The 21,342-nt window shown below is 55.0% G+C and overlaps 2 protein-coding genes across 2 annotated transcripts; both read left to right on the forward strand.

Annotated features, from left to right (window-relative positions):
* Nucleotides 1-313: 313 nt before the first annotated feature.
* On the forward strand, nt 314-6,413 carry LOC119566516 (glycine N-acyltransferase-like protein 3). Its single transcript, XM_043549583.1, has 6 exons — nt 314-445; nt 695-825; nt 2,686-2,793; nt 3,727-3,847; nt 4,226-4,346; nt 5,672-6,413. The coding sequence occupies exons 2-6, from the start codon at nt 748-750 to the stop codon at nt 6,171-6,173; spliced, it is 930 nt and encodes a 309-aa protein (XP_043405518.1). The 5' UTR covers nt 314-445; nt 695-747; the 3' UTR covers nt 6,174-6,413.
* A 5,513-nt stretch (nt 6,414-11,926) lies between these two features.
* LOC119566517 (glycine-N-acyltransferase-like protein 3) lies at nt 11,927-19,365 on the forward strand. Its single transcript, XM_037901487.2, has 6 exons — nt 11,927-12,030; nt 12,305-12,436; nt 13,466-13,573; nt 13,825-13,948; nt 14,308-14,428; nt 19,316-19,365. Exons 2-6 carry the CDS (start codon nt 12,359-12,361, stop codon nt 19,344-19,346), a joined length of 462 nt encoding a protein of 153 aa, XP_037757415.1. The 5' UTR covers nt 11,927-12,030; nt 12,305-12,358; the 3' UTR covers nt 19,347-19,365.
* The last annotated feature ends 1,977 nt before the right edge of the window (nt 19,366-21,342 follow it).

Consider the following 21,342-nt stretch of genomic DNA (forward strand, 5'->3'; position numbering starts at 1 on the left):
ACCTATGTGAAATCCCAGCCTCTGCATGGGCAAAACAAGCACAGAGTGTAGGGACACACATGCCTCGGGGGACAAGGCTGGGAGAGACACAGGCCAGAGGGAAGGATGCAGCCAAGGAGAGGTGCCCAGCCTGGAGGCTCCCATCCCAACAGAACCCTCTATCAAAGTCCATGGCCCACTTCTGGCTGTGCTCTTGTTTCCTCAGAATTCTACTCCACTGGCTCCAGGAAATCATTTCACCCCTCACTGCTCATGGAAGGAGCCTGATCGTGCCTTGTGACTTCAGGGAGGTGCCCCCGGCTCAGGGCCAGCCACAGGCTCTGTTAATGGTTCATTCGCTCAGGGTTAAGAGGCTGGAGCAGTAGTCAAGGGAGAGATCCAGTGGAGACGGGACCGCACTGCCTTCTTCAGGACTGCTCCTTACCTTACCACAGAGACTGCCCAGGTGAGTGGAAGCTAGTTGGGCGACCCTAGCCCTGCACAGACCAGCCCTGGCATTGCTGGGGCCACAGACAGGGATTGTTATTGTAGGGTCTCTGGTGAACACAGTGGCTGCACCCAGACTGGTATGTTATTGTAGGTTTGTTATTGTAGAGATTGGAGGTTGCAGACACCGTGCCTGCTTCTGGGGTCACTTGGGGGTGTGGGGATAGACACACATAACTGAAGGGTTTCTCTTCTTCCCTCCTCTCAGGTGTCCCCTACATCATATTCCCGGGAAGCTGCCAAGGGCCCATCCTGACAGAGATGCTGATCCTGAACTGCTCCTCCAAGCTGCAGCAGCTGGAGGCTACTCTACGGAGGCGCCTGCCTGAGACATTGCAGGTGACATGGCTGTGTCTAGCCCCACTGCCCGCACCTTTGGGACGGGACTCAACCCCCCCACCTCTGCCCCACCCATGGAGCAGAGAGCAGGGGAAGGTCCCTCTGACTCCCCTGGGAGATGGGTTAGAGAGCAGGCTGGAGGGGCAGGCTCCTCTGCCCACAGGATAGGAGATAGCATGGGGGGCAGGACTCCCCCCAGGCACTAGCTGCTCAGTTCTCCTGGCCACCCACTCCTACCTCGCTCCTTGTGTCTCCCACAGTCCAAACCCAGCACCAATTCCTGCTACTCATCCAGCGTAGCTGGCGGGACTTCCCCAGCCAATCACAGGGCAGGTTGGTCCATGCCAGCCAATCAGAGAGTTGGGTAGCTGTGGCTCCCTCCATGACTGTACGCCCATCACATGGCTCTAGTGTCTGTAGCGGATCACCAGCCCCTTCAATCCCCCTCCCCTGACACACCTGACCTAAGGTTGCCAACTTTCTGACTGCAGAAAACTGAACACCCTTGCCCACTGCTGCCCCAAGGCCCCGCCCCTTCCCCAAGGCCCCATCTCCTCTCACTCCATCCCCCTTCCCTCCGTTGCTCGCTCTCCCCCACCCTCGCTCATTTGCTTATTTTCATTGGGCTGGGACAGGGGGTTGGAAGTGGGGGGTGACAGCTCCAGCTGGGGGTGAGGGCTGGGGATGAGGGGTTTGGGGTGCAGAAGGGAGCTACAGGCTGGGGCTCAGGAGCTTGTAGTGTGGGAGGGGGCTACAGACTAGGGGTTAGGGTACAGGAGGGGGTGTGGGCTCCTGGGTGGGGCCAGAAATGAGGGGCTCGGAGTGGGCTCCAGGCTGGGGCAGAGGGTTGGGGTGCAGAATGGGGTGAGAACTCTGGCTGGGGGTGCAGGCCCTGGTGTGGGGCTGAGGATGAGGGGTTTGGGGTGCAGGAGGGGGCTCTGGGATGGGGCTGAGGGGTTTGGAGTGCGGGAGGGGGCTCAGGGCTGGGGCAGGGGGTTGGGAAGCAGGACAGGGTGCAGAGTACAGTTTCCGGGAGGGAGTTTGTGTGCAGGATGGGGTTACGAGCTGGAGCAGGGGGTTGGGGCGCAGGAGGGAGTTTGGGGTGTGGGCTCCAGGTGGAGCTAACCTCAGGTGGCTCCCAGAAGCGGTTGGCATGTCCAGCTCCCAGACGGAGGGGCCAGGGGGCTCTGTACATTGCCCACATCTGTAGGCTCCGCCCCTGCAGCTCCCATTGACCACAATTCCCAGCCAACAGGAGCTGCAGAGCCGGTGCTCAGGGCAGCGGAAGCGTGCAGAGCTCCCTGGCTACCCCTGAGCCTAGGAGCCAGAGGGGGAAAATGCTGCAGCTTCCAGGAGCCGCACAGAGCCAGAGCAGGCAGGGAGCCTGCCTTAGCCCCACTGTGCCACCGACTGGACTTTTAGCAACCTGGCCAGTGGTGCTGACTGGAGCTGCCAAGGTCCGTGAAAACCAGATGCCTGAAAACCCTAACCCAGCCACGGTCAGGGTCTCCCCTATGATACCAGCCCAGGGGCCACAAATCAGGGGTCAGACACCAAAAATCAGGAGAGTAACCCCAGCGGGAGGGGGCAGGAGACCACCATCTTCCCTGGCCTCGGCCAACTGAAATCGTTGTGAAGTGCTAGTCATCTTGACTAAGGGAAGCCTGTGGTGTCAGCCCCATTGGCAGGGATGGGAGACAGTGGCCATTTTGAAGAAGGGCAAAAAACTGCCAAGGTGCAGAAGATCACGAGATGCTGAAACCGCCCGGTAAACATTGGGAGGCTCCTGACAGAGTCGTGAGAGCTGGAATTGCTGCCCTGCCCCAGCTCTAACCCCCACCACATTCATGTCACTGGCAGGTCCATGGCGCCGTGATGACCATAAATCGTGGGAACCCGGCAGCACAGGAGGTGCTGGTGGATTCGTGGCCTGAGTTCAAAGCCGTCCTCACACGGCCACGCAAAGAGGTGCTGTCCCTCAGCCACCGCGCTGCACCTGGGTGGTCTGGCTCTCTTGGGTGCTGGGGAGTGGGACCTGGGGCCTTTCCCCTCTAGGTGGGGCATGGGTGTGAGGGCCAGGCTAGGTCGGGGGCAGGAATTGGGATTCAGGTCCTTTCCCCTATAGGTGGCCCCAGGGCGAGGACCAAACTGGTTCGGGGGGGCAGGGATTGGGATTGGGAACCTTTCCATTCTACAGCAGTAGTTCTCAACCTTTTGGGGTTTAGGACCCATTTGTAACTGTTTATGGCCTATTTTGATGCAGTAAATAGTCTGGGCGTGGAGGTCCCAGGGTGGTTTCTGTTGGATTCTGCCCCCTGTGGGTGGTTGGGTCCTGCCCAGCACTCACCCCACAATAGCAGCTCCCATGGTGTGGGGCTGGCTGGGCTAGGCTCGTTGCTCTGGCCATTGCAAACGCTGGGGTTTCAGCGCCGCTCAGGTTTGATCCCGCCCCCCTAACTGGACCAAATTTGTGAGAGTGGAGTTGTGCCCTGGCTCATGGGGCCGCAGTACCTCTCACTCAAATTTGGCCTACCCAGACTCCCATTGTCATGGTGGCTGGGCCAAACCTGAATGCCACCAGGACCCCAGAGGTTGCAGTGCCTGGAGCAGGGAGGCAAGTCCAGCCAGCGCCACGGGACAGTAGCCACAGGAGCTGCCATGGGACCCTTTGAAATATTCTGGCAACCCATTTTTGGGTTCCGACCCACAGGCTGAGAAACTCTGCACTGGGGAACCCCAGGTTGGGAGACAAACTGGCTCAGGAGGGCTGGGATTGGGATTTGGGGCCTTTCCCTTCTAGGGGGCCCCCAAGCAGGGGCCAGGCTGGTCGGGAGCGGGGGGCGGGCAGATCAGTCATTCCATTAGGAGTTTCCACTTCTTGGCTGCATGTCTCCCCGGCAGGTGGCATTGGATGACTCTGATTTCTACACCAACATGTACGCGGCATACTACCGGGACCTGGGTGCCTACAGGGCCCTGCTGGGCAGTGCCGTCAACTGGAACCAGGCCTTCTGTATCCACGGTAATGTGGGCCTCACAGCACCAGGGAGAGCACCACAAAGACTGACCATATAAATACTGCGTGGGCCCAACCCCAGGATCCTACCCTACAGTGCCAGCCCTGAAGCCCTCTACTGCCCCTTCCCAGGCTGCAAGGCTGCTGCATGAGCCCTATGCAGGGCAGGTACATATGGGGTAGCCCCTTGCCAGTGCTGGGCTGAGATCAGCTTACCTGACCACGTCCTTCTCCTTGAGGCCTGGGGCTGGTAGGTTTGGAAGCTCAGACTCCTGCCCCTCCTGCCCCCTGTCCCAGGCTGGGCTCCCCACACATATGGGCCCTTTTGTCACCACCATTCAGTCTCTGTCCCCACTGCTCATGGCCTGTTGCTGCCCCCTGCAGGGCTCCGGGACGGGCTCTATGAGGCCTCCAGGGACATCGCCAACACTAAAGGGGTCAAGCTGGAGGTGTTCCGCTACTTCACTTATTTTCACCCGGATCCCAACACCTTGCCTGAAATCCAGTCAGTGTCTGCTTGCGCCAGAGGGCCCCATGGGAGGGTGGGGTTGGTAGAGAAGGGGACAGTCTGCAGGGTGAGGGAATTGGCCAGTATGGTGCTGGGATGCCCAAGATGTGGTTGGCTATTACCCATGCAGGACCTGGGGCACTGGGGTCCTATTGCCAGCAGTATAAACCCTGTAGGTTGGCACTGAGCCTAACCTCCTTCAGAGACCTCGCAGGGACTGGGGAGCGTAGCCATGGGGTGGGGACAACCATGGGGAGGGAGATCCCTGTTCAGCTCCTGCACAGGGCCCCAGCCTCTGCCAGGAAACCCTGATGCAAATGGCTTCTGTGCCACCAATGGGACCCCATCCGTGGCCCCTGGGGACCAGGCACTCCTGCAATCAGCCAGCCCTGGCAGGGCTTGGGCAGCGAGAGGCCGTGCTCCCCCCATCCCTACACCATGTCTCACCTGGCCAAAGGGACATTAGGCAGTGTGGGTTAGTGGGGAAAGGCCCGTATCCCACTCCCCACCCTCTGAGCCAGCCATTTCCCTCCTCCACTTGGCTTGAGCAATCCCCTCTCCTGAATCCCAGGAGTTTCACTGGGGAGCCCATCTTACAATCACCTACATCGGAATTCCCCCCGCCTGTGGGGGAAGCCCCCTCTCATTGGCTGCCTCTCCAAGACCTCCTGGGGAAGAGCAGCCAATCAGAGCTCCTGCAGTAAGATCTCCTTCCCCCCACTCCCTGCAGTAATGGGACACCTTTCTCATAGAAGCGAAGGAGGGAGCAGGAATTGCTCAGCATCTCAGGATGGCTCCACTCTCTCTTCCCACCCCCTCCCACACCCAAACTCCCTCCCAGAAGCTGTACCCTACACCCGGTTCCACTCCCCAACCCTCCTGCCCCAGCCCTGAGCCTGTGAGCAATGGGGACAGGATGGTGCACATGCTGCCCCCATCCCAGGAACACCTGGCCTGGGAGGGAAGAGGGGAGCTCACTGCAGCCCCCACTGGGTTGGGAGGGGGCAGAACAACCACCAGGAGGTGCAGAAGGGAGGCTGGGGGGGCTAGGAAGAGTTGATGGGCATCTGGCTGGGAACAGAACTGATGGGGCAGAATTAATTGCTGGGCAGAAGATCCTAAAATCACCATAATAAATCTGGGACTGTTAATAACACTGTCACAACCAGGGGTCGGGGGAGTTCAGCTATCAAGGGAGACCAGCAATCACAGTCATCTTTTAAAAAAAACCTCACGATCTTAGGGCCAATCTCATGATGTTGGGGTCTAATTCATGATCGCTAACCCTTGGGGCTTGGCCCTCCTGCTCTCTGCCTCCTCAGACTAGACCCGGCTGTGAGGTTGTCAACCCTGGATGTCTCCCACCTCGACCTGATGAACGAGATGTGGCCCTATGGGGGGAACAAGTACAGCAAGAGGTTCCTGGAAAGCCTGATCCGCTGCTTCCCCAGCTTCTGCCTCCTAGACTCTGCTGGCCACCTTGTCAGCTGGACTGTTTCAGACCCATATGGTGCCATGGGGCGTAGCGTCACTATGCCCGAGCACCGGGGACGCGGTTACAATGGGGTCCTGAACAACTTGATAGCCAAGCGGTTGCACGCACTAGGTTATCCCAGCTACGGCCACGTGGCCGTGGACAACTACCCCATGCAGAGGCTGCAGGAGAGGCAGAGCTTCCAGCGCCAGCCCAACTTGTGCCACTTCATCCTCCACAACGCAGCACTGCATAGAACCCCCTACGTTAACCCCCAGGCCAGCAGCGGGCACAGCCCCCGCATGAGTCCCCAGCCCAGCCACCCAGGGGACCTGCCAGGCTGGGACTAACGGAAGCCAAGGGAGGGGGGTGCGGGAGTCTGGAGATCAGTGTTACACCTCGTGGAACCAGTAACATCTCCCAGCTCCAGCCTCACATGGGATCTGCTACCTCATCCCCAAAGGCCTTGCCCTCCCTCACAGCCCTGTACCCAGCTTTACAGGGTCTGTCCTACTCTCCCGAGCCCCATAACCTGCCCTTCTTGGTGGAGCCTATCCCCCCAGACCCATACACACAGCACCCCCATCGAGTGGTTTCCCCAGGAATTGAAATTGGGGAGGTGTTCAAATTTACGGGGGGGGGGGGTGTCAGGGCCGATGAGGGGTGAGACTATGAGGGTGTATGGCACCATAGTAAAAACTGAAAAATGTTTCATGACCATTTTATTAGATTTAACTCATGTTTTAAAATCATCACACAAATTAAAGTTGGCTACTCAAGCCTTCTATGAAGCACTACGTCTACATCCTTCCTGGTTTTTTGTTATAATTTTCCACAACTCTGTTAATGAATTTCTTGAATGCAATGCGTTCATCTTTGGCGGCTTCTCATGTGTCCGGTACTTCCATTCCTTCAATTGATATGCTCATCAGTTCGTTCACATGATCAGGCAGAAGGCGACTTCTTTCAGAACACAAAATGCTATTTAATGATGAAAAAGAACTGTAGCTGTTGTGACTGGGAGTAGCAAAAGATGAATTCTACTTCTTTCAGCCCAGGAAACAGAGCATAAAGATCGGGTCGAGCCACTAGTGATGATAAAAAAGAAGTTGAAGTCAAATCTTCATTTATTCGTCGTATGATATTCCACTCTGTGTTCAAATTCTCTGTTCTATCCTGAGAACATGGCAGCCCATTGCTAGTAGTGCCTCACTCCACTCAACTGTCGGTGTTTTATAAGACAGGGATCTGTAAAAGCTACGCAGAGGTTGAGTAGAATCTAGAAGTCTCTGTTGTAGATTTTTAAGAATCAAGTTTGTGTACTTTTTCAGTTGTCTTAACAAATACTCTTGTCTTCTTCACTTAAGGATTCAGTATAAATGCCATCATTAGTCAACTTCTGGACTGAAGTCTTGGCTTCTTCCAGTATTTTTTCAGTGGATAGCTCTCTGATTGATCCAAATGTAGCTTCTATTCATGGACAAAGATCTACTACTGTTGCCTGGATGGCATTGTTTAATGACCCAAGTGGTTTCAACAGTAGACTACAAGAGAGAGAATGGCAATAGTCTTCTCTGAACGTAGTAGCAAAAGTAATCCACCAGCCTCACTTCTTAGATCCATCCCATCTTGGTAGATACTTTCCAAAGCCAGTAATAACGGCTGGAGTAATTTTAAGACAACAGCCAAGGCTTCGCTCATGAGAAAGCCAGCAGGTTTTCCCAGGTTGGACTAATTTGAACTTCAGTCCCAGTCTATCTTCTATAGTTCCAAGATATTCAGTCTTTTTGGACTCTTGCTGAAAAAAGAATATAATGAAGACATTAAATTTATAGCTTTTTTAATGTCTTTTGAAGATTCTGCAGCTTGTACTAGTGCTAGTTGGAGAAGATGGCCTCTGCAGTGTGTATAGGAGAGACGAGGGTTACACTTTTCTCTGAGCAAAGCTTGTGCTCCACCATGTCTTCCAGAGACGTTTGCAGCTCCATCAAATGCACAAGCAGCCATCCGTTTGGGGTCCAACTGACAAGCATTTAACTCTTCTAAGATGTGGGTTGTCACAGATGCAGCCGATGTGTCTTCTATAACTTGAACATCTAGAATGCATCTACCGGCCTACCCCTGACATCAAGATAACGTACACAATGACTGAATACTTGATGCCCATTTGCATTGGCGCATTCATCACCTCAGTCGCTGGAAAAATCATGGAGCAGGTCCTCAAGGAATCAATTCTGAAGCACTTAGAGGAGAGGAAAGTGATCAGGAACAGTCAGCATGGATTCACCAAGGGCAAGTCATGCCTGACTAATCTAATTGCCTTCTGTGACGAGATAACTGGCTCTGTGGATGAGGGGAAAGCGGTGGACATGTTGTTCCTTGACTTTAGCAAAGCTTTTGACAGGTCTCCCACAGTATTCTTGCCAGCAAGTTAAAGAAGTATGGGCTGGATGAATGGACTATAATGTGGATAGAAAGTTGGCTAGATTGTTGGGCTCAACGGGTAGTGATCAAGGGCTCCATGTCTAGTTGGCAGCCGGTATCAAGTGGAGTGCCCCAAGGGTCGGTCCTGGGGCCGGTTTTGTTCAATATCTTCATAAATGATCTGGAGGATGGTGTGGATTGCACCCTCAGCAAGTTTGCAGATGACACTAAACTGGAGAAGAGGTAGATACGCTGGAGGGTAGGGATAGGCTACAGAGGGCCCTAGACAAATTAGAGGATTGGGCCAAAAGAAATCTGATGAGGTTCAACAAGGACAAGTGCAGAGTCCTGCACTTAGGACGGAAGAATCCCAGTGCACCGCTACAGACTAGGGACCGAATGGCTAGGCAGCAGTTCTGCAGAAAAGGACCTAGGGGTTACAGTGGACGAGAAGCTGGATATGAGTCAACAGTGTGCTCTTGTTGCCAAGAAAGCCAATGGCATTTTGGGATGTATAAGTAGGGGCATTGCAGCAGATCGAGGGACGTGATCGTTCCCCTCTATTCGACATTGGTGAGGCCTCATCTGGAGTACTGTGTCCAGTTTTGGGCCCCACACTACAAGAAGGATGTGGAAAAATTGGAAAGAGTCCAGCGGAGGGCAACAAAAATGATTAGGGGACTGGAACACATGACTTATGAGGAGAGGCTGAGGGAACTGGATTGTTTAGTCTGCAGAAGAGAAGAATGAGGGGGGATTTGATAGCTGCTTTCAACTACCTGAAAGGGGTTCCAAAGAGGATGGATCTAGACTGTTCTCAGTGATAGCTGATGACAGAACAAGGAATAATGGTCTCAAGTTGCAGTGGGGGAGGTTTAGGTTGGATATTGGGGAAAACTTTTTCACTCGGAGGGTGGTGAAACACTGGAATGTGTTACCTAGGGAGGTGGTGGAATCTCCTTCCTTAGATATTTTTAAGGTCAGGCTTGACCAAGCCCTGGCTGGGATGATTTAGTTGGGGATTGGTCCTGCTTTGAGCAGGGGGTTGGACTAGATGACCTCCTGAGGTCCCTTCCAGCCCTGATATTCTCTGATTCTATGATTGTATCAAAAGCTTTGCTAAAGACAAGGAATAACATGTCCACTGCTTTCCCCTTATCCACAGAGCCAGTTATCTCATCATAGAAGGCAATTAGGTGAGTCAGGCATGACTGAGGTGATGAATGCGCCAATGCAAATGGGCATCAAGTATTAAGACCGGCCTGTAGTTCCCCGGATCCTCTTCCCTTCCCTTTTTAAAGATGGGCACTACATTAGCCTTTTTCCAGTCATCTGGGATCTCCCCCGATCGCCATGAGTTTTCAAAGATAATGACCAATGGCTCTGCAATCACATCTGCCAGCTCCTTTAGCACTCTCAGATACAGTGCTTCCGGCCCCATGGACTTGTGCTCATCCAGCTTTTCTAAATAGTCCCGAACCACTTCTTTCTCCACAGAGGGCTGGTCACCTCTTCCCCATACTATCGTGCCCAGTGCAGTACTCTGGGAGCTGACCTTGTTTGTGAAGACAGAGGCAAAAAAAGCATTGAGTACATTAGCTTTTTCCACATCCTCTGTCACTAGGTTGTCTCCCCATTCAGTATGGGGCCCACTCTTTCCCTGACCTTCTTCTTGTTGCTAACATACCTGTAGAAAACCCTTCTTGTTACTCTTAACATCCCTTGCTAGCTGCTACTCCAAGTGTGATTTGGCCTTCTTGATTTCACTCCTGCCTGCCTCAGCAATATTTTTATGCTCCTCCCTGGTCATTTGTCCAAGCTTCCATTTCTTGTAAGCTTCTTTTTTATGTTTAAGATCAGCAAGGATTTCACTGTTAAGCCAAACTGGTTGCCTGTCATATTTACTGTTCTTTCTACACATCGGGATGGTTTGTTCCTGCAACTTCAATAACTATTCTTTAAAATACATAAAATACATAAAATTTATTTGGGCATAAGCTTTCGTGGGCTATAACCCACTTCATCAGATGCATGGAGTGAAAAATACAATAAGCAGAATATATATTATAGCACATGAAAGGATGGGAGTTGCCTTACCAAGTGGGGGGTCAGTGCTAATGAGGGCCAATTCAGTTAGGGTGGATGTGGCCATTGCCAACAGTTGACAAGAAGCGGTGAATATCAACAGAGGGGAAATTACTTTTTGTAGTGACCCAGCTGGGTGTGTCCTTGCCTGTGGATGGCTGTGTAAGTGCAGTGTGTATCAGAGGTTTGTAGCTTGACATCAGCATCACAGTGTGAGAGACAGACCAAGCTGGTGGGTTTGGAGGACTCAGCGGTCCCATAGTCCAAGTTGCACACTGGGGACCCTGTCACAGGGGACTCCCTGCTTCAGCCCCCACGTAGGGACCCCAACACTGGAGGTGTCATTTCAGAAAAAGTCAGGGGGCCGGGGGTTGAACATTACAGGTGATAATATCCTGCACGCAAGGTGGGGCAAAAAGTGGAGCAGATAGACCCATTAAAAGTTGGGGGGGAGGGGGTAACCAAGGCGGGGGGGGGGGGGGGGGGGAATGTCTCCTTACTCCATAGCAAATGAGGCCCGACTCGCACATCTAGAGATCTGCACCCTGGCAAGCAGCCCAGGCAAAGCACAGACAGCCACCGACCACATTTCCTCCACTAGCCATCAGCCCCATGCCACAGCTCTGCCAGCCACAAGGGCCCAGCCTGGGCAGGGGTGTCCTCCCTCTCCAAAGCCCATTCAGTCATTGGTGGCTCACTCAGGCCCCCAGCAAAGGGTCTGGCTCCCGAGGGCACTCTGGGAATAGAGAGAAGCAAGGGAGGCGACTGTGTTTGTGAGAACCCCAGAGACTCAGCATCCCAGGAAGTCACATGGGGAATGCAGAGGTAAGAGGAGGGAGAGCCAAGATGGATCCCTGAGAGCTGAACGTATTGAGGCAGTTGTTGCTGCCAACACGACCTCTGCCTTCAGCTCGTCTTTGCCAAGACAACCTGAGGATTCTCTGATACAGGATTCCAGCAGAGTAATAAATGTGATGCTGAGTTGCTGCAGATACGGATTGCATTGCGCACGGCAGGTAACGAACCATGACAGCCCCTTGCCATCTTGTCATAGGTAGAAATCTGCCCAGCCTGGACCTCTTGGCTGTACCCCAATACTGATAGGGACCCATGCAAGATCCCAGCCAGAGCATGATGAGCAAATCAGGCAGAGAGCCTCCTAGGGCACACAAGCCTCAGGGGACAGGGCTGGGGAAGACACAGAGCAGAGGAAAGCACAAAGCCAAAAAGAGAGGGGCCCAGATTGGGGGCTCCCAGCACAACCCTCAAATCAAAGCAATAGACAGAAACTGAAAGCTAGGAAGGAGCTGCTCTGTGGGAGCCCAGGGCTGGGACAGCAGGGGCTGTGGGTCAGGATTGAGGGGCACAAGCAGAACTGGTTTGCCCATGCCCCACTCTTGGCTGTGCTTGTGTTTCCTCAGAATTCTACTCCACTGGCCCCAGGAAATCGTTTTCACCCCTCACTGCCCATGGAAGGAGCCCGATGGTGCCTTGCAATTGCAGGGACGTGGCTGCCCCAGCTCCGGGCCAGGCACAGACTCTGTTAATGGTTCATTTGCTCAGGGATAAGAGGCTGGAGCAGCCCCAACGGAGAGCAAGACGTGGCGGGGACAGGGCCACCAGTCACTGCCAGGCAGGGACCTCACTGCCCCCAGGCACCCTATCTGCCAAATTCTCCAGGTTTCCCCTGTATCCCAGGTGAGTGGGACTCCCAAGTTCTGCACAGACCTGCCCTGGCATGGCTGGGGCCAGACACACAGACAGGGATTGCTACTGTAGGATCCTTGGTGAGTACAGAGACTGGCTTCTTATTGTAGGGATCTCTGGGGAGCACAGGGGCTGCACCCAGACTGCTTTATTGCAGGTTTGTTATTGCAGGGGTGGGAGGTTACACACACCCTGCCAGCTTCTGTTGTGACATGGGGGGGATAGACACAGGTAACTGATGGGTTTCTCTCCTTCACCCACCCAGGTGCCCCCCACGCCACACCCGCTGGAATCTGCCAAGGGTCCGTCCCCATCAGAGATGCTGATCCTGAGCCGCTCCTCCAAGCTGAGGCTGCTGGAGGGGACACTACGGAGGCACTTGCCTGAGACGCTGCCGGTGACATGGCTGTGCCTAACCGCACTGCCCACACCCCCAGGGCCAGGACTCAACCCTCCCGCCCCTCCATGGGGCAGAGAGCAGGGGAAGGTCCCTCTGACTCCCCTGGGAGATGGGTTAGAGATCAGGCCGGAGAGGCAGGCCCCTCCCCCGCAGATGCTGGCTGCTCTCCCAGCCACCCGCTCTTCCCTCGTGCCTCCCAAAGTCCAAACCCAGCTCCAATTCCTGCTGCTCACGCAGTGTAGCCGGCGGGACCTCCCCAACCAATCACAGGGCAAGTTGGCTCCATATCAGCCAATCACATCACAGGCAGGCCAGGCACCGTGTCAGCCAATCACTGCATGGGCGGCCTCCGTGACAGCTAATCAGAGAGCTGGGTAGCTCTGCCTTCCTCCATGGCTCCATGCCCATCACGTGGCTCAAGTGTGTGGGGGGTCACCAGCCCCCTTGTCCTCCCCACCCTCCCATGCCCAGGGTCTCCCCTGCGATACCAGCCCAGAGGCCACAAATCAGGGGTCAGACCCCAAAAGTCAGGATAGTAAAGCTGGGGGGGACAGGGGAAGAAGAGGCAGGCCCCCACAGCTTCCCCATTCATATGCCCTGCCCCATGTCTCCCCCCAACACTCACTCCCTCCACATACCTGCACCCTCCTTGACCCTCACACTGATCCCTAGTGTCACCCCACATCCCCCCACTCGTCCCCCAATCCCCTCTCCTTGCTGCTCCCCACATTCTCCTGCAACCCCCCAGTCTGTGCTTCCCAGAGCCTGGAGGAAGCCATTTTCCCTGGCCTTTGCCCCCTGAAATCATTGTGAGGTGGCAGTCATCTTGACTAAGGGCAGCCTGTGGTGTCAGCCCAGTTGGCAAGGACGGCCATTTTTGAGAAGGGAAAAATACTCCCCAAAGGCACAGAAGATCATGAGACTCTGAAACCCCCTGGTAAATAATGGGAGGCTCCTGACAGAGTCACGAGAGCGGGAATTTCTGCCCCTCCACCAGCTCTGACCCATGCCCCATGTCTTTGGCAGGTCCTCGGTGCCGTGATGACCATAAACCACAGGAACCCGGCTGGGTACGAGGTGCTGGTGGATTCGTGGCCCGAGTTCAAAGCTGTCCTTACCCGGCCATACAGAGAGGTGCCTCCCCTCAGCCATCGCGCTGCACCTGGGGGCCTGCGGGAATTGGGGGGTGGGGAGTAAGACATGGAGCCTTTCTCCTCTAGGCGGGGCCAGCCTCGCTCGGAGGGGGGGATTGGGATTTGAGGCCTTTTCCTTCTAGGGGGCCCCAAGGTGGGGGCCAGGCTGGCTCGGGGGGGGGGAAGGGGGAATTGGCCGGCAGATCAGTCATTCCACTGGGAGTTCCCCACTCTGCTCCACGTCTCCCGCAGCAGGTGGCATCGGACGTCTCCGATTTCTACACCAACATGTACGCGGCGTTTTACCGGGACCTGGGCGCCTACTGGGCCCTGCTGGGCAACGCCGTCAACTGGAGCCAAGCCTTCTGGAGCCACGGTAACATGGGCCCCACAGCACCAGGGAGAGCCCCACGGTGACTAAGCATATATGTTCTGTCTGGGCCAAACCCCTGGATCCCGCCCTACAGTGCCAGCCCCGAATCCCTCAGATCCCCCCAGTCTGCCAGCTGTGTGGGGGACAGGAACATATGGGGTTGCTCCTTCCAGGGCTGGGCTGGGGTCGGCTCAGCTGAGCACATCCTTTTCCCTAAGGGCTGGGGCCAGTAGGTTTGGAAACTCAGACTCCTGCCCCTCCCGCCCCCTGTGCCAGGCTGGGCTCCCCACACAAATGGGCACTTTTCTCCCCACCATTCAGTCCCCATCCCCACTGCTCTCAGCTCGTCACTGCCCCTGCAGGGCTCCAGGATGGAGTGTACGAAGCCTGCAGGGACATCTCCGTGGCTAAAGGGGTCCAGCTGGAAGCGTCCCGCTACTTCACTTATCTCCACCTGGATCCCAGCTCCATGCCTGAAATCCGGTCAGTGTCTGCTTGTGCCACAGGGCCCCTGGCCAGTGTGGCACTGAGATGCCCAAGGTCTGGCTGGCTATTCCCCATGCAGGGCCTGGGGCACTGGTGTCTTGTTGCCACCAGCAGAATCCCAGTGGGATTGGTAGGAAACTCAACCTCATCCAGGGAACCTGCAGGGACTGGGGAACATAGCCATGGGGTGGATTCAGCCATGGGGAGGGAGATCCCTCTTCAGCTCCTGCACAGGGCCATCAGCCGTCAGCCTTGGCAGGGCTTGGGCACTGAGCAGCTGTGCTCCCCCGATCCCTGCATCACATCTCTCCTGGCCCAGGAACCTTCCCTGCCCACAGTCTGTTCAGACCTCGGCTCCTCACATAGGTGCCGACTTCTGCTTCCTCCAGTGGGTGCTCGATCCGCCTCTGCCCCCGGCCTTGCCCCGACTCCACACCTTCCATGACTCCCCGCCCCTGCCCCAAAGTCCCTGCCCTAACTCCACCCCCTCCCTGCCCCTATTCTGACTCCTTCCCCAAATCTCTTCCTTCCCCAAATCCCCAAGTCAAGTGGAGTGCCCCAGGGGTCGGTCCTGGGGCCGGTTTTGTTTAATATCTTCATAAATGATCTGGAGGATGGTGTGGATTGCACTCTCAGCAAATTTGCGGATGATACTAAACTGGGAGGAGTGGTAGATACGCTGGAGGGCAGGGATAGGATACAGAGGGACCTAGACAAATTGGAGGATTGGGCCAAAAGAAATCTGATGAGGTTCAATAAGGATAAGTGCAGGGTCCTGCACTTAGGATGGAAGAATCCAATGCACCGCTACAGACTAGGGACCGAATGGCTAGGCAGCAGTTCTGCGGAAAAGGACCTAGGGGTTACAGTGGACGAGTAGTTGGATATGAGTCAGCAGTGTGCCCTTGTTGCCAAGAAGGCCAATGGCATTTTGGGATGTATAAGTAGGGGCATAGCGAGCAGATCGAGGGACGTGATCGTTCCCCTCTATTCGACATTGGTGGGGCCCATCTGGAGTACTGTGTCCAGTTTTGGGCCCCACACTACAAGAAGGACGTGGATAATTGGAGAGAGTCCAGCGAAGGGCAACAAAAATGATTAGAGGTCTGGAACACATGACTTATGAGGAGAGGCTGAGGGAACTGGGATTGTTTAGTCTGCGGAAGAGAAGAATAAGGGGGGATTTGATAGCTGCTTTCAACTACCTGAGAGGTGGTTCCAGAGAGGATGGTTCTAGACTATTCTCAGTGGTAGAAGAGGACAGGACAAGGAGTAATGGTCTCAAGTTGCAGTGGGGGAGGTTTAGGTTGGATATTAGGAAAAACTTTTTCACTAAGAGGGTGGTGAAACACTGGAATGCGTTACCTAGGGAGGTGGTAGAATCTCCTTCCTTGGAAGTTTTTAAGGTCAGGCTTGACAAAGCCTTGGCTGGGATGATTTGATTGGGGATTGGTCCTGCTTTGAGCAGGGGGTTGGACTAGATGACCTCCTGAGGTCCCTTCCAACCCTGATATTCTATGATTCTATGATTCTCTGCCTCTTCCCCGCCTCCTACCCTGAGTGCACCACATTCCCGCTCCTCCCCCGCCCTCCTGGAGCTTGCTTGGCGGTGGGCGGGGATGGAAGCGCTGGGAGGTAGGCAGAGGAGCGGGGAAGTGGCGCGCTCGGGGGGAAGGCAGAGGTGGGGTGGGGGGGAGGGAAGCTTGGCTGCCAGTGGGTGCAGAGCACCCACTATTTTTTTCCTGTGGATGCTCCAGCCCCGGAGCACCCACGGAGTCAGCGTCTATGGCTCCTCACCCAGGAAGGGAAAGGCACCCCAGGGGCGTTTTGGGGGTGGGGGAATCTCTATCAGGAAGGGGAATGAGACACTCAGTTCAAACGAGACGGGACAATAGGCAGAGCTGCCCACTGTGTGGGTTAGTGGGGAAAGGCCCCATGTCCCATTTCCCCCCCCACCCCCACCCAAACCAGACAGCTGCCCACTTCACTTGGCTCCAGCATCCCCCTTTCCTGAATCCCATGAGTTTGGCTGGGTCTCACAGTGATCTTCATGGAAATCCCGTCCTGCCTGGGGGGAAAGCCCCTTCTGATTGGCTGCCTCTCAGAACTGCTGCAATAAGAGTTCCCTGCCCCTGCCCCTCCCCACAGTAATGTGACACCTTTCTCATGGAAGGGGAGAGAAGAGGGGGGAAGAGGCAGCAGGAATTTCTCAGCATCTCATGGTGACATCACTTCCACTCCCATCCCTTCCTGTGAGCAATGGGACTGGACGGTACCTGGGCTCCCCCTGTCCCTGGGACACCCAACCTGGGAAGGGCAGAGGGGAGCCCGCTGCAGCTGCCATAGGGCTGGGAGGGGTGGAAGAACATCAGGAGGTACAGAGGGGAGGCTGGGAACAGAGCTGATGGTTCCCGGTACGGAGCAGAACTGATGGGGCAGAATGAATTAGGGGATGGTATGATGGGATAGCCTAATGTTGGCAATTAATTGATCTTTGCCCAATGGCCTGTGATGGGATGTTAGATGGGGTGGGATCTGAGTTACTACAGAGAATTCTTTCCTGGGTGTCTGGCTGGTAAGTCTTGGTCACATGCTCAGGGTTTAGCGGATCACCATATTTGGGGTAGGGAAGGAATTTTCCTCCAGGTCAGATGGTCACTTCTGACCTTAAAGTCTATGATTCTAGTCTATGATTCTATGAATTGCTGTGTGGGAGATGGAGAGATGCTGGGGTAGGAGCTTCTGCAGGGAGCCCCATAGGTCTTTGGGGGGAATGATAGGAGCAGGAGGTACCTGACCAGCCTGATCCGCTACTTCCCCAGCATCTGCCTCATGGATGCTGCCAGCCACCCTGTCAGCTGGATTACTTCAGACCAGTTTGGCGCCATGAGCCATGTCTACACTCTGCCCCAGTACCGGGGGCATGGCTATAATAGGGTGCTAACCAGCTTGATAGCCAAGCGGTTACACAAACTAGGCTATCCCAGCTACAGCCACGTGGCCCTAGACAACTACCCCACGCAGAGGCTGCAGGAGAGGCAGAGCTTCCAGAGTTGCTACACCCTTTCCCAACAACACACTAGCAACAGGCAAAATACAAGCACCAGAATTGTCTGGTCTCGGGGATTTTACATAGATACTAACTGGATGCGACCTAGTTACAGGGCCATTCTCCCGAGCAGACACAGACTTAGGACCTTTCCCTTCCTGGGCTTTAGCTGAATCCAGAACCAGCTCTGAGACAACAGCACTACCCTCAACCATCACAGGCTGAAAGGCCCCTTCTGTCTGCTCTACAGACAAAGAAGAGCCGGACACACTTTCTCCTTTCCCAGACACACAGCTTGGGATCTCATCCCCTTGTCCCAGCACACAAGGCTGGTCACAGGCAACTGCTTGGAGATCAGGGTAGCTCCCTCCATAGGCAAGTCAATACCCCTGACAGATACAGGCACATTTCCTTCCCTGTCACAATTCTCCACCCAGCTAACAGGTAAGGTCCAGGGACACTCATCTTCCACTCTCCTTGCCTTCCCACACTGCTGACTAGACACAGCCATCAGATCACAAGGCTGCCTAGGCTCATCCAAACTTTCCTTACCAAGCACCTGGCCACTCCCAACAGATCCCCTGCCCTGCCTGTGTTTCCCCCCACTCAGCTGGGGTCTCAGCTCCCACTGTGCTCAGTGCTGCCCTTGCTGTCCCAGTGGGGGTAGGCAGCGAGCTCCCTGCTTTCCTCACTGCATCAGAGCCAGCCTGAGCCCCTCTCTGGTGTGCAAGGGGGCGGGGAGCATCTCTCTGTCCCACCCAGACCCAGGGGTCTGGTTACAGGCAGGCAGGTAGCCTGAGCCTAGCCGCTCCCCCACCTGCCAGACAGGTCATCTGCATTTTCACTGACCATTTCCTTCTCCGCTGATTGGTTCCCTGGATTCAAATTCAAACCCTTGGGAGTTACAGGAGCAAGGCCTGGATCCTGTCCCAAAGAGACACAGTCTCCCCACAACAGGGTCTTGCAGCTGGTGTCCTGGAGAACCCCAACAACCAGCCAGCCCCACCCCTCCTGGGTCTGCACAGGGATCTGGGCCATAGGGAGGGCGAGGGGCTTTGTCCCTGGGACCCTCACACAGCCCCTCAGCATCTGAGGCTGCACCACCCGGGGCCTGACAACAGTTCCCTCTGTCCCAGGATCTCGCCACCCCAGGAATGTCTCCCCATTGACCATCACCTTCCGCTCCCACTGCAGGTCTGAGGGGCCTGGCCCCAGGAAACTCCACACAGACATATAGGTTGGGGTCAGGAGTGGGAGCCTGTCCACTTCCCCACCCATCTGGCTGACGGAGTCTGTGGCCTTGGGACCCAGCAAGGGAGCTAGACACCGGGGCTTTTCTGCAGGGTCCCCCTGGTTCAAATCGCCAGCCTGCTCTAAGGCAGTGAGGTGGGCATCCACATCCCCCCCTCCTTAACCAGGGGCAGCAATTTAGTCTCGAGGTTCCCTGCGGAACTGGCACCCTGGGGTCTATCCCCACTCACCCCTGGGAGGTCCCCTATGCCTCTCCGCTCCACCACCGCCAGTTCATGCTGCTGCTGCTTCTGAAGCTCTTTCTCAGGCTCTCGCTGTCTCTCACAGTCCTCTTGCTCTCTCGGACTCAGCTCCAATCCCATCCATCTCCGATCCCCCGATGGGGAACCCGATCGTGAAGACCCCGTCTGGTCGGGGACAGGAGTCTTGGCGCTGGCTGGCTACCACTCCAGCTGCTCCCAGATCCTGCTATAGCCCCATTTGGGGTCAGGAATCTGTTCCTTAGAGCGGTCATCCTCCTCCAGCTGCACGATTAACTCTTCTTTGATGAACTTTCCAATGCTCAACCCTCTCTTTCTGCACAGGGTTACAATGTCCTTCTTAAGGAGACAGTGACAGACCATCACTCCGCTCTTCCCAAGTTGTTGTGGACTCACAAGCCTGTGTGCTCTCAGCTCCCCACGGTTTCCAGGGAGAACCCCTAGTGTGCCAGCCCTTCTCAAGGTCACCACCTCTTTGCCAAGCTGGGTCAAGCTGCAGACTCCTCCGCCCCTGGGACCGCTCGCTGCAATCCCCCGGGGGACCCTGTTACTGCAAAAGTCCTTCTCTCTGGTCACAGACTCCCAGGGGTTAACCGCCCCCTGAAACCGTCTCTCTCTGAATCTTCAGCACGCCTGGTCCCCGTCAATCCCCCTTCATTTTACTGCTCCCCAGTCACTTAATGCAGGAAGTGCCGTCCACGCGGTGCAGTAGATCTCACCTCTGCCACCAGTTGTCACGGAGTCCCTGGGCGATGCTCTGGAACTGCTCCCCATGAAGCCAGTCAGGACTCTGGGGCAGTCGCCTTCCTATGAGCAGCCTGTCTTCAGGACACAAAGCTCACACAGCTTCCACCTTCCTGGGTCTGACCTCGGAGCGTTCAGCATCCTCTGCCCCTCCGTGCGCTTCCCACAGCGAGTCCGCTCAGGCACGGCTCCTGGGGAAGCCAGAGGGTCCTGCCCCCCCAACTTCGCAGTCAGTCGTGACTCTCAGCCAGCCAGTAAAACAGAAGATTTATTAGATGACAGGAACATGGTCTAAAACAGAGCTTGCAGGTGCAGAGAACGGGACCCCTCAGCTGGGTCCATTTTGGGGGGCAGTGAGCCAGACAACCACGTCTGCACTTACTCCATGTCCCAGCCAGCCCCAAACTGAAACTCTCTCCAGCCCCTCCTCCTCTGGGCTTTGTCCCTTTCCCGGGCCAAGAGGTCACCTGATTCCTTTCTTCTCCAACCCTTTAGCTCTCACCTTGTAGGGGGGAAGCGCCCAGGCCATCAGTTGCCAGGAAACGTGTGTCGGCCATTCTCCGTGTCCAGACCCCTGCACACCCCTGCCCTCTAGGGCTCTGCAATGATCATACACCCTTATCCCACCCCCTACATACTTAAGAACTGCATAGGGGAAACTGAGGCACCCCCACACTATTCAGAGGAAACATTAAGAACAGTCCACTTCGTCACATCAAGCCTGTATCATTTCTGTATCTGAAGTTAGGAATATTGACTATGTATCTGTATTTCAAATGTGTTACTTCGGTTGTCACCCCCAACCAGCCCTTCAGGTACAACAATGGAAAAGCCAGACAGGGCTAATGTCCCATTAGCAAAGACAATGGACTGTGAAAGAGCTTAGTCTTCCTCTGGGTGCTCCAGACAGCCTACGAGTAATGGCTGTCACAGCCCTGCAGAGATATGGGTCTGAGTCATCTGGTACTGGACCCACCCCTTGGAATGCCAGTGTTCTTCCACTGCGAGACAAAGGGTTCCCACCGTACACGAGAGATATATAAGGTAGGGGAGTGATATGATCATGGTTCCCCTCTGCCTCCCCACCCAAAGAGACACTGAAAAACACCTGGAAACAAGAACTGAACTTAGGGGAGAAAGGTTGAACCCAGGTTGAGAGGGCGTCCAGCCTGTGAGTGGAAATACCTGAAGTCTCAAGCTGCAGGCCAGTGCAGCTGCCTCTCTAGACTTTCTATAATCTACCTGTGACAATAGTTAGGGTGAGAAATTACATTTTATAGCCTGTTTCTTTAGTGAATCAAATTTAGTTTGCGTGTTTTGTTTTATTTGCTTAGTAATCTGCTTTGTTCTGTTTGCTACCCCTTTAACCACTTAAAATTTGCCTGTTATAGTTAATAAAATTTGCTTTGTTTATTATTAAACCCAGTTTCTGTAATTTCTAACTGGGGGCGGGGAGGGGAAGAAGTTGTGCATATCTTCTACCACATGGAGGGAGGGGCAAATTTATGAGCTTGCATTGTATAGATTTCTCTACAGCGCAAGACAATATACCTTTGGGTCTGCACTCCAAGGGAGGTGGATACCTGAGTGCTGGGACAAATCCCTTA

The sequence above is a fragment of the Chelonia mydas genome, chromosome 6 (assembly GCF_015237465.2).
Source record: "Chelonia mydas isolate rCheMyd1 chromosome 6, rCheMyd1.pri.v2, whole genome shotgun sequence".
Classification (NCBI taxonomy): domain Eukaryota; kingdom Metazoa; phylum Chordata; order Testudines; family Cheloniidae; genus Chelonia; species Chelonia mydas.